Here is a 13,716-nt window from a genome sequence, read left to right on the forward strand (position 1 = left end):
TCCGGAGGACGGAGGAGAGGGAGAGAGAGGTGACCTCGTCCTCTGCAGACTTTCTGCAGCCTTGTGTAAGACACATTATCATACAGGAAGTGCAGACAGACGGTGTTACATCTCTGTTTATAAACCGACAATAGGCCCAGAGTTTGCAGGGTTGGAACGTCATCTGCAGTTGGCACCACATTTCTGACATGTTTACATATTTTATTCATGCTAAATTTAGCGTGCATCAGTCAGTGAAATATTTGAGCTTTGGCTGTTTTACACCAGCTGAACAGTTTTTTTTTATATTTGAGCAGTTATAAGTTCAGAGCTAAAGTATGTTTGACTCCGCTGCAGCAGGGGGCGATGCGCCCCAATTCAGCTAGTTACTACCGGACGTTTTTCCTGTTGACCTATTACAGTACCACACACACAGAGGCGCTGCTTGTCAACAGGAAAGGTAGGCAGCTGGTGGGGCCCCAGAGCAGTAGGGGGCGCCACTGAGAGCTCACAAACCGGAGATTTCTAAACCGAAGCAGTGGCCCAAAATGTGCAAATTTTGCAACAACAGTCGTAAAAACCTCCCTAAGGGGGGCCCCATCTCACTGTCATTGTCCACTTGAGCATCCCAAACATTATTGCTGTGAAAAAGTTTAAAGGGAAAGATAAAGAGGAACTTTCCTTCTATAGGAGAGAGAAAAAAGGAAGAGGAAGAAGAGTGGCAGAAATGATGGTGATGATGCTGGTTGGAGGGCCCTCCAGTTGATTTTTGCCCAGGGCCCCGCAGACTCTAGAATCGTCACTGACGACACAAACCAAACAATCGAGAAACGAGGAGTTTACTGCTCTTTATCCATCAGTTACAATTTCTGCAAGAAGTGGAGGTGAGCCGATGTGCACACAGCAGGAAATATTCAGGAAAGTCCACTGAGAGCGAACGAGCAGGGGTGATGACATCTTTATTCTGAGAATTCTGCAAAACCAGCGGGATCTTCTTCACCTAAAGAGGCGGCCTTGTACTCTTTTTCTGCATGCCAATTTTTTTTGTTAATACCTTGAATGTGTCCAATTACATGAAGCGTTGAAACAAAGGCAATAACTCTCATCATAGTGTCGCGCTCTGCTTCGTCCACCATCTTGGATGTGTTGCAGCATCATTAATTTATTTGACATTTCTCTTGTACTTCCCTAATTTGGGTGAAGTGTTCTCCATCCCTCACCCTCAACGGTGCAATTTCACGTCGTTGCACTTTGTCGGGTACTTCGGGGTATTGCTCAGCTCGAACCAATTCAGCCACTCGCTAATGTTTCCTCTGATGTAATGTGCTGTAACATATTCCCTGAAAGATGTCTCCGGGTGTCTGGTTACGCTGGTCTTGATTGTGAGGGTTCACTAATGGAGTTCCTGAATGGCCGTGATTCGGTCCTGTTCACTGACATCTCTTTCCTTTCCTCCACAGATCACTCGGGTCATTTTCTGTGTCTTCCTTGAGACTGACTTTGCCATCTACAAGAAGAAAATTCCTGAAATCTTTCAAGGTAAGTGTGCTTTCTTCCAATATAGTATATAAAAAATACCATCCAGCACAGTGACTTGCTTGCACTCAATTCAAATAGGGTATGTGTCATGATACTGGGTCAACAATATGATCTCGGTTTTATCACAGTTTTCTTTTCTTTTCTTGTGAAAATCTTTAGAGAGGGAGGACTTTAAAGAGAACAGGGCAGTAAATCAGACAGCCGGATTAAACAAACTGGCAAAAACAAACACAAAAACCAAAAAACAACAAAAAATACAAAGAGACAGATACAGCTTTCACACTCGCAGAAAACTCCTGAAAAACTCCTGACCCAGTTTTTCACTCGGACATTGTTGTAACATGAGTATGATAAATAACTAGGTTATTAGTTTTCGTTTGAGTATGGGTTTTCCTATTTTCTGGTGTGCACTTGAACGTCACTCGTTTTACCCTTGATTGCAGCACGTTGCCGTCTTGTTCACATTCTGTAAACAAACTCTTACCATTCAATATGAAGAGTGAATATCTGGACATAAAGTTGTCGACTGGTCCTTCTTAGGAGTAGAAGTTACCACAGACTTGACTCCTCCAGCCCCCTTAGTATTTATTCTGCAGAGAGTCAGAGTGAGCTGATGATGTGAGAACGCAGCAGGATATAATCAGGAGAATTCACCTGGGGGGGAGGGGGGGGAGGAGGGGGTGGTGACCCTGTGATCGCTGCACGACCACAGACTATCTGCACGCCACCTCTACCATCTCCGTGCTCTAATCAACCTGCTGCTGCATGTTTCCTGTTCTCCAGTTTGTTCTTCTCCTCTCTTTAGTTCACATTGAGATTCTGTTGAACTACACGTAGCATTGATACAAAGACACATATTCTCATCATAAGGTTTAAGGGTTTAAGGGTGGCTAGTTGGACTGAGAGAGATATGAACAGGTATATGTGTGTGTGTGTAGGTGTGTGTCTTTGTTAGCACAACAGTACAACACACATACAAAAACTAATTTATGTCATTTAATAAAAAGATATGATTCTTTCAAAGTAAATTTCATTTTTTCTTATTTTTACCCGTCTCTTCTTCAGCTACTGTTCTCTACAGAAGAGAAGCCAAAGCAGATACCGCCCCCTGCTGGTTAAAAAAAAGAGTATTACCATTTATTTTTATTTTTTGTCACATAGATTTAAATTGTCCTTTGTTATAATTTTGTATTGTGAGGTTTCATCTTATAGAGCAAGCCAACATTAAGCGACCGACGTTTTCTAACATGCTCTGAGGCGTTTCTGAATCTTTTATTCGATCGGCAGCTTCCCTTCCTTTTGAATCACAGGAAACATCTGCAGCTACAGATACGTCGTCCCATGGAAGCTGGATTTTTAGGAGCTGTCAGGCGTCGGCGACACCTTCAAATGTTAAACGAATTCATTGCAGCCGCTCGGCCGCCGTTTGGGAATATGAACAGTGAGCGTGTGTGCAGACGGTTTGGTGAAACAAGTGTCAGGTCGCCTCGGTGGGATTGGAATAGTTGAGACTTCTCGTCAGTGAAGCAGCGAGGTTGATCATTTACATAGCGGTTTAAATATTCTGATGAGATTTTAATGTCAGATTTGATTGACTGTGATATCGGCGCTCGGTAGAAAACGTCCCTCGAAAGAAGTGAAAAAATTCAGGGATGCATAACAACCACTCGCTGTCCTTGGTTACGGCGCCTCCACTCTGTGTGTGAGATAAACAAACATCCATTATCGTCTGCTCCCGCTCTCCTTTCTGTCCCTTTTTCAATTCCCTCCTCTCTTTCATGCCATCATCTTTTTTTTTCGGGGGGCCGGGCGCAGTCACCAGCTCCTGATGGGGGCTCCACGGAGGATTGAGTTTAATAGCCGGGGAGCCAGAAAGAGGCTGGCTGGCTCCAGCAGCCTAGCATTACCTCCCTCTTTACCTCACTTTCCTCCAACCCCCCCCCCCCCCCCTCCTCCCCCATCGGAATAGCGGCTCTCAGGCCTCCATCTCGCCATTCTCCCAGACGGGGGAGTGTTTTGTTCCCCCCTGAGCTCCCGTCATCCGTCCCGCTCCCCCCCCCCCCCCCCCCTCCAGCCTCTTCCCTGAAAGATTACATTCTGGGGAGAGACCTTAATTATATTGCCTGCCCCCCCGTGCTCCCAGCACCCGTCTCATCATATTAGTGCTCTGAGATGAGAATGTGGAGCTGTTGTTCTCCAGTTATCACTCTCACCATTTACAAGTGCTGTCAGCGGATAAACGCCCCGAGTCTGTCCATGACCGAGAGCCGAGAGGAAACAAAACAACAGACCCAGAGAGCGTCGAGGAGGGGAGTCAGAAACTTTGGAAACTCATCAGAAGAGAACTCTTGTTTCCAAATCAAGCAATCTCAGAACCAGTGATGGGCTGACGGCTGAAAATGAGTAACCAGTTACTCGTATTGATGTTCACATCATTTACCGCTGTTGTGAGAGGAAACAACTCTCACATTCAGATAAGATTCTACAATTCACTTTATCCAAAGTGACATACATCAGAGAGTAAGAACAACACAAGCAAGGATCTAGAAAAAAGGGAACAATGTGAGTAAGAGCAAACGATCAGCTTTGAGTCTGATTGGACACACAGGTGCTGACAGGAAGTGACCAGAGGCAAAGCACAACATTGAGGGCAGTTCTTGAGAGCTCTAATCAGTATAGAAACCATCTTATAAGTCGTCGTTATCAAACAAAAACCATCGTCATTACCATCATCATCATCAATAATATGGAGACCATCATCATTAAGTTAGTAGGTATTCATGACCCTGTAATCATTTTGTACATACAGCATTTTGCTGTATTAGTTCTCTTTAGAGTCAACAGTTGACATGAAGCAAGGCGTCAACAACATACCTGTCTGTTAGTCTATAGTCTGTCTTAGAGATCAGGGAGCAGGCGGTGTTTTAAATCGAGACGGCTGTTTGTATGTAGCATCTCCTCTTTGGTCTGCCGAGCTAACGGGAGCTGTACCTTTGTGAGAGATTGCAGTGACGGGTTTTTCTTCCTGCACATAGACGACGATTCAAATACATAAACTGAAAATTCTGCAAAACATGTCAAATTGCATTGTCTTTGATCGGAGCCGCTTTTATGACTGTTCTATATTAATAGGCAAGAGACGATACAAAAATCTGTTATCGCCGATGCTGCACCACCTTAGGCTCATTGTCTGGATTAGTGTTGCAGCTTTAAACGCACAGTATGTAAAATCATGGGAGTTCTCTCTGCTACTACTAGATATTTGAAGGTAAACATTGACATAGAATTCTACATACTACACCTTTAAGATTATCGTATGTTACTCAAAACTATCGTACAGAGGAGAAAAACCTGATTATGAAATTATCGTAATTATTGATCGTACAGAGAGCAGGATTATGGTTCAACTACGATCATTCTCGAACATCTGGCAACACGAGTCCGGATTGATGTGTTTTTATTTATTTTTTTACCACCCACCTGCTCCGATCTTTAAACTCCCGTTCACGTTCAAAGCTTTCACCTCGCTCTCTATGAAAACAGAAACTCTGTTAAGATTTCCCACGAGGAAGAACTCCAAGGTAAAAATAATTACTGCTGCAAGAATCTCAAGTTAAGGAAGTAGATTCAAATGTTTTATCCATGCAGGCGTCAGCAGCCTGTAGATGTGTGTGTTTAACAGGAGGTGATGAAGTGTTGCTTTAAAGAAAGAAGGCGCTGATTGGTATGATTGCACCATGTAGGGAACGCGTAACCCCGTAGTGTAAAAAAGACTTTCATTTAGCCCCGAGCAGGATGACAGTAGTGAATCAGAGGCTGTGAATTAGCTCTGCAGGTGTGTGCTCCAGCGCTTTCAGAACATCCCATCATCCTCTCTGCTAGAGACGTGACAGCCAGGTAGATTTTGTGTCATCACCCAAATGCATCACAGAGGAACCCGCTCGCTTTCTTTTTCCTCCTCACTGATTCTCACTCACACCTCCTCCTGTTCCCATGCCACTCGCCCATTACCTCATCCCCGCCGCTCGCTTTCATTCTTCCTCATTACATGAAGGAGGAGCTTCTTCTCCATCAACCTCGTCGATCGAGCTTGTTGTGGATAGCGGCCTTGATCTTCCCTCTGTTGTGTGTGAAACGGAGGATCCTCCCCGTCGGCATCACTTTCAAGCATATCTCCGGCTGAGAAAAGGCACAATAGATTTTTTTATTGAAGTCCTACTATTCTCATTTTTCATCGTATTGCTGCTCCCCTCATACTCAAGCAATCTGTCAAGTGACAATGACTGCAGCAGGAACGTGTAAACAGGACATTTGCATACAGGAAATTGCTTTATTACAATGTGCATTCTCCACAAGCTGTCACTAGGAGGAGAGCCAAAATATGGTTACATCTCTGCAGGAGGAGGGAATCTGAAAAATAGCCTGTCTGGACAGGAATACTCAACAGATCAGCACTGACACACAAACATGCATATAAAACAGGACGATGCACCCGTTTCCAGTATGGAGCAGAAGAACATCGACAGCCCAGTGAAACATCAGAACAAACGACTGGTGGTTTTCTTTGCAGAGGATTGTTGCACTGATGTTGAAACAGACGCACCGGAGGAGCTGCTGTTTGATGAGTAACGACGACGCTCTCACAAACAGACAAACCGTCTTTTTTGGTGCAGCGGCCGCTCGAGGAGCTCTTCAGTTGTTTAGAGGCGTGCGTTTTGTAAGGAGGCCGCTCTCGAACAGACGAATGCTAAAATATGCAAATAGACAAACAAGATCCTTCAAACGACATCAAGAAACACATCTCCTCGTGTAGATTATTCATTGTTCACCTCGACGTCTGAGATCACAGCCACTGACAAAATGACCTCTTTTATTTCTTTAAAAAGTATGATGAATAGGGGCGCTGTGGTTCAGTTGCACTCCATGTATGGAGGCTATAGTCCTCCAAGTGGGTAGCCCAGGGTTCAAGCCCGACCTGCAGCTCCTCTCCTGCATGTCGTTCCTATTCTCTCTACTCGTAGAGTTTCTACTCTGTCCACTGTCCTCGCTACATAAAGAGCCCAAAAATACATCTTTATATAAAGTCATGTGTGACTCAGCTCTCTAAGGTCAGAGATGGCAAAAGTAGTGATGCACCAATTTAAAAATCAGGGCTGATAAGATGTTTAGAGGTTTGGCAGAAAGACTTGGATATTGGAGTGATATGGAGCTTGTGGTGACAGGAAGATGTTTTGGCCGTTTTGTGGAAGTCATTTCAGCCAGATTAGTCCGCTTTGCTTTTCGAGTGGACGGTCTCTCGATCTGTTAAAGGAAACAGGTGAGACGGAAGGACCAGGTATGCACTTCCGGGTCACTTCAGGCATTTGGTACATTCCCTTTCCGTCAAGATTCTGACGTTTGTAAATTTGTTTGAGGAATGGTAAAAGTGTTCTGACGTTTGTAAATTTGTCTCAGCGCTTGTAAGAGTGCTTCACATCTTGTAAATTTGTTTTGTACTTCCCAGCCACCGTATAAAGTAAAGGGGTCAGCCATATGCTCCCACATTTCTAAGATTTTTATGGAAAGTGACTCCAAGCTATCCCAGGAGCTCCCCCCCCTTCTCTATGCCAACCCGGCTCTCCAGAGTTATTGATGCACTGCAAACTATGGTCTGCGTCCAGTTGCTGCGCTTCATTCATCTGATCTGACAGGAAGCTAGTCAACACGAGGCCTCTGTGCTACTTAGTTTAGTTTGTTTATTTAAAAGGACAATGTGCACTTACATTAAATGTTTGCAATAAACAAAGAGATGGGCGCACCAGATTTAGCTAAGAGCTACATTCCATCTGTAGTCCATTGCTACTGGATGATAGGTTGGGTGTAATTGGCTACCAAATTGGGAGAAAGGAAATCTGATACAAATTTATGAAAAAAGGAAATGTGGGAACATAGGCACGCTCGCACTCTGTCTAAGGTGCTTTAACAGTCTCAATATCTGCAAAAAAAGAACCATCAGTGTTTGCACAAACCTAAACCAGGCGAGCAGAAAGTCACATTTCTGTAAAGTATAGTAAGTATAACCATCAATTGATTAACATATAATCAATGCCATTAATCATAGGACATGATTCCATTAAGTATTCTGATTGGCTCATGGATCGTGATTGACCGCACGCTTGCCCTGCCACGTATTATTTGCGAGCGTGGAAGCAGTCAGGCGGCTGCGGTTGAAGGGAGTAAAAAAGCATGTTGGGATTGATTCTGGGTAGACTCCACCACTAATATGATCCGGGCGGCTGCCCACAAGCCGGGGCTCCGTCTCTTCTCCTCCTCAATCAGCCGCAGTGCTGACAACATTAACACAGCCCACAGATCTGTGCAGGGCGCCGCGTCCTCTCCGACTGCTTCACTTTCACTTTCACATTTATTTACATGGCTCCTTAAACCCTCCACACACACACACACACACACACACACACACACACACACACACACACACACACACACACACACACACACACACACACTCACACACACACACACACACACACACACACTCACACACACACACACACACACACACACACACACACACACACACACACACTGACCCCCCCGCTGCTTTGGAAGAAGTAGAGCGATGGTATGCACACGCTGCTATCACACAAACACACACATGTCATTTGTGGAAATGGGCGCAGGAATCCTGTGAGGGGTGAAAATGAAGTCAGTGTGGCGTTCCCACCGGGGGGGCAGGGAAATGAGGAGAGCACGGTGTGTTAGCGATGTGACGGTCAGATGGCTCACAGACTCTCCGTCAGCTTTAGTCGATATGAGGATCCAGTTTAGCTCATCACATGTGATTTTCACATGTTCGGGTTTAAAACGCAGACATGTAGGAGGTACACAAACACTGCTGCTGACTTCCTGCTTATCAACATGTACAGTATTGGCTGGACATGGTTTAGGTGAAGAACTTGGCTTTAATACATTTCAGTGTATGCCTTATAATCCAACATGGAGCGCCGCCCTACAATCATCCCTCAACCCCCAACGCCAAGCTAGCTTAGTTTAGCATCAAGACTTACAATTTCCTCATCATTCCTGCGCCCTGTGTTCTGTCAGCGCCTCTGCATGAGGCAGCCATGAACAGGTGTACACACAGGTTCACGAGCTCACAGGAGAACTACAAGATCACAAGAGAACTACAAGATCACATGAGAACTACAAGATCACAGGAGAACTACAAGATCACAGGAGAACTACAAGATCACAGGAGAACTAGAAGATCACAGGAGAACTACAAGATCACATGAGAACTACAAGATCACAGGAGAACTACAAGATCACAGGAGAACTACAAGATCACAGGAGGACTACAAGATCACAAGAGAACTACAAGATCACATGAGAACTACAAGATCACAAGAGAACTACAAGATCACATGAGAACTACAAGATCACAAGAGAACTACAAGATCACAGGAGAACTACAAGATCACAGGAGGACTACAAGATCACATGAGAACTACAAGATCACAAGAGAACTACAAGATCACAGGAGAACTACAAGATCACATGAGAACTACAAGATCACAAGAGAACTACAAGATCACAGGAGAACTACAAGATCACAGGAGGACTACAAGATCACAAGAGAACTACAAGATCACATGAGAACTACAAGATCACAAGAGAACTACAAGATCACATGAGAACTACAAGATCACAAGAGAACTACAAGATCACATGAGAACTACAAGATCACAAGAGAACTACAAGATCACAGGAGAACTACAAGATCACAGGAGGACTACAAGATCACATGAGAACTACAAGATCACAAGAGAACTACAAGATCACAGGAGAACTACAAGATCACATGAGAACTACAAGATCACAAGAGAACTACAAGATCACAGGAGAACTACAAGATCACAGGAGGACTACAAGATCACAAGAGAACTACAAGACCTCAGGAGAACTACAAGATCACAAGAGAACTACAATATCACAGGAGAACTACAAGATCCAGGAGAACTACAAGATCACAAGAGAACTACAAGATCACAGGAGAACTACAAGATCACAGGAGAACTACAAGATCACAGGAGAACTACAAGATCACAGGAGAACTAGAAGATCACAAGAGAACTACAAGATCACCGGAGAACTACAAGATCTCAGGAGAACTACAAGATCACCGGAGAACTACAAGATCACAGGAGAACTACAAGATCACAGGAGAACTACAAGATCACAGGAGAACTACAAGATCACAAGAGAACTACAAGATCACAGGAGAACTACAAGATCACAGGAGAACTACAAGATCACAGGAGAACTACAAGATCCAGGAGAACTACAAGATCACGCGGGAATAAAGATAAAAACGTGCAAACGACATGTCTCTTTGTCTTTCTGAGGATGATTTGTTGTTCATTCTGTTTTGACGTCATGTTGATAAAGTGATGGAAAATACGATCAGGAGTCTGTATATTGTGTTTTATTTTGAAATTGACCGGACGCTCTGTGCGTTTCCTTGTCTGACTTCCTGTCTGGGTCGTTCTATTCTGTCCAGCTTGGCTCGTGCTTGCATCATGCTCCGTCGAAAAATGGACTTGTTGCATATTTGAAACGGAGCAGAGCGTAGAGGCGCTGCTGGCACGCTCTGCAGACAGACTGCAGAGCGTGCTGTGGAAACATGAGCATTGACTACGGACCGCAGCGTGCACGGACTCTGTGGAAATTGGCAGTAAAAGCTCCTTTTTCAATCTCACGCATGAACATCATACAATTTATATCTTGTTTGTAAAAGCAAAAAGTAGAACGTTAAGTGATAAAACACATCGAAGAGTCGAATGTTTCTTTAAAGAGTTTAATGTAAGGATCAATGTGTGGAATTCATTTATTCCAAATGATCAACATCTGGTTTGAATCCCTTCAGAGAATCAGCCCTTAAAGGAGAGTCAGAAACGAGTAAAGTGTCTGCTGTCGACATGTAAGTTCAAAACGCCCCCCGCATGACCGCATGGCTGGGCTGTAATAATAATCTCAGAGCAGGTTACAGAAGCTAAGACAACCTATGTTTCCATCCTCGCACTATTGTTATTCTGTATCCGAGGGCCTTCCTTTGTTTCCCCCAAGCAGGGTGAGATTAATGCTCTGCTCCCTTAGATTCAGTGTTGTACAAAAGAAAAGTCTGTCGCTGCCTCCACAGGGAGCGATGATGGTTACACTTCCACAGAACAGATGACAACAGCCTTTCATCAAAGCTAACACTAGCTTTTCCTTGTTAACCGCGGCACAATCATTCCTCACTCTCATGCACGGCCTTACACACTTATTCATCTCACACACGTTTCATTCACATGAACTCTGCGCATTACAACACGAGAATAGACAGACTTTATGTATGTATGTAGAGAGAGAGAGTCAAAGCAGCTGCATGCACGAGTGTGTTTGTGTGTGATCCGAGATCAGGCATCAACAGTTCCTCTCTCTCTCCATCTCTCACTCTGCAGCTCCTCCATCTCATCCCCCCCCCCCCCCCCCCCCCCCCCGTGCAGCTCGACTCATCCACCCAGAAACACCTCCACTTCACTCAGTCTGTCTCGCACAAAAGAAGTACAGAGACAAGAGGAAATCAAAGGGATTTTTTTTGTAAGGCGCTGTTGTCCAGCCCAGCCTGCAGTCCGTGTAATTTGAGGAAATGGGAGGTTTTTTTTGTGTCATTTATGCTGAGCCATACCAGTGTGGATTTAATTGAAAACGAATGTCTGGTGAATTTGAGCGCACATATAGGCAGTCATTTGGGGGGAAATAACTCCCAAAGATCCAAGGCCGTCTGGTGAGGAGCTGCAGAGAGGCTGGGAAGGTTGTTGTTAAGATTTTTTGGAGCTTGGTAAACGCTGAAAAAAAAGGAGGAGGATAAGCCGGCTTTTGACATGCAAAAGAGAGAGGTTTTCTTTTCTCTACCAAAAGAATCATATTTCACTTTCAAAGAAGCTGAAGCAGAAAGCCTGACTACAGATTTGTTTTTGAACACCTCCTTCTAAACCTTGAGTTTGGCTTTTTTTTAGGCTGTCGCTATCATGTCTTTTTTTTTTAATAGAAGTGACAAACGACAACCTCTGGTGTTAAAAAATGAAGCCAATGCTTAAGTGCAAAAACCTGCAGTTCCACCTGCGTCCATGTGAGGCCGGCTCCAAAAGACCCAGAAGTCCCATACACACTCATTAAAATGTCAACTTTTACAGCAGAAATGTTTATGTTTACATCCTGGTTCAAAATAAGATTTTGGTCTGATTGGTTAATGTCTTTTGCATCAACCGCAATATGAGGAGATCACCAGCACCTCTTTGCCTGTCGTTAGGTTAACCATAAGTTTGATATAGTCAGCATTTCCAATTTGGCAGCATCACTCAGAAACAGGATATGCATTGTTTCCTCCCTTTCCCGGCTGACTGTGTTGGCAACTTATCCGTCATAGATATCATCATCAACTTAACTCCTAATTTCGACCACAATTTACCTAAAACCGACCTAAAAAGCCTCTGCATGTTTCTAATAAGCTCCACGAGCAGAAACGTGCTCAAACTAGGATCAATATTGGAGATGCTTTTGAAAAATGGAGAGAGGTTAGAACACAGAAAGGTTTACAGACCCATGCAGAGCTGGATAAACACTGAAGCTTCAGAGTCCACCACATGGTGACCTGTGTGAGCATCGTCTCTAGAGAGGAGGGGGGGGGGGGGGGGGGGACAGACAGCTCTCTATGATGTTTAGAATTTAGACTGCAGTACCCATTTTAAACACTAGGGGTCAGAGTTACATACTGCTCCTTTAAGATTTTATTAGTTTAATTTATCTGCCTTTTGTAAACTCACAATACAGATTCAGTTAGTCATTGTTTTTGGTAAAGCATCATTTAGATTTTAGTTTCAGTTCACAAAATTGCTTTTTACATTACTCTTTGTTATTTTGTTAGTTTTTTTCTTACGATAACACCTTAGTTCCTAACAATCTGTAATTTTCACATCAAGTAAAAACGCCCCCTGCTGGCCATTCAAATAAAGCAGCTTTAAGGCACTTATTCTTTTGCTACCCTTTTTAAACCAGAGGCTACTTCCACTACTCGATGATTTACGATGCAATTCTGAGAACACAATGTTGTTGGCTGTTTAAGCATCATGTCGTTAACTATGTCCCGCCGCTCCCACAGAATAATCCAGAAGACCCGGCGTGATGACTTGCAGTATTGTGCATTATGAAGTAGCATAGTTTGACTGGCTGTCTTTCTCTCCACCTGCAGACAATGACATGGAGGTTACAGAGGAGCAGCTGCAGGGAGGTGAGTGACAGACTATTTCATGGCTGCCTTTCCTCCTTAACACCTCCATTAGAGCACACACACACACACACACACACACACACACACAGCGTCATCCGCTGACAGTGATTTGCAGGCTTTTTTATGCGGCGGATGAAATTGAATGTTTATTCATCTGGTGACAAGTTGAATGGTGGCTCTGACACGCGGCGGTTAAAAATACTTCACATCAGGTACATTACTTTACAAGAGCTTATATCCACGGCTAATTCCCAACTCCATTCTCTTCATCCGGCTTACGCGCACAATGCCTTTAAGACCACCCTAAAGCGGGTGACAAAAAGAAACAGCCGAGCAACATCCCTCGGCAGCACGCGCCAGGTGATAGCACACAAACACAAACTGTCAGCGCATAATGCTTTTATCACAGCAGCATCTTGACACGCGGCCTGAAACTCCCAGATACTGCTTATCAGGATCAACTATTGACATTTGTCTGTGCGCTGATGTCCTGAATAAGCAATGGCGCGAGCGGCGGCCTCTCAGAAGTGTGTGTGTTGTTTGAATTGCGGGGACAGAGTTTAGCAGCGGTTCATTCTGCGCTGAGGTCGAAGTCTCCGGTTTGGTTCCTCGCTGAATGAGATGACCTGGAAGTGTGTGAGCGTCGGCCATGATAAGAGCTGTTCAGATAATAAGGAAAGGAGCTTCACTGCCTCCTTAAGTATCTCCTCTAGCCTCTAGGAAGTCAACCGCAGTACCCGTTTTAAACACTAGGTGTCATTACATATTGCTCCTTTAAAGTCGTTCTATGTGATTTTTCACACTTAAATGTAGAAATCAAGTATATCCTCTGAAAATAACTCTGAGAGTCATGACTGTCTACAATG

The 13,716-nt window shown here is 44.2% G+C and overlaps 1 protein-coding gene and 1 pseudogene across 5 annotated transcripts in view; both read left to right on the plus strand.

The window, feature by feature from the left end:
• Positions 1 to 13,716, plus strand: part of macrod2 (mono-ADP ribosylhydrolase 2) — a 607,882-nt gene that overhangs the window by 551,842 nt on the left and 42,324 nt on the right. For all 5 annotated transcript variants that reach the window (XM_061039437.1, XM_061039433.1, XM_061039435.1 and 2 more), the window contains exons 9-10: positions 1,440 to 1,518; positions 12,812 to 12,850. In XM_061039437.1, the coding sequence (XP_060895420.1) occupies positions 1,440 to 1,518; positions 12,812 to 12,850 (118 nt within the window). The remainder of the gene's footprint in view (positions 1 to 1,439; positions 1,519 to 12,811; positions 12,851 to 13,716) is intronic.
• The window catches only part of LOC132975123 (tubulin beta-1 chain-like), a 543,950-nt pseudogene that overhangs the window by 334,044 nt on the left and 196,190 nt on the right, over positions 1 to 13,716 (plus strand).

Source organism: Labrus mixtus, chromosome 6, assembly GCF_963584025.1.
Source record: "Labrus mixtus chromosome 6, fLabMix1.1, whole genome shotgun sequence".
NCBI classification, from domain to species: Eukaryota; Metazoa; Chordata; class Actinopteri; order Labriformes; family Labridae; genus Labrus; species Labrus mixtus.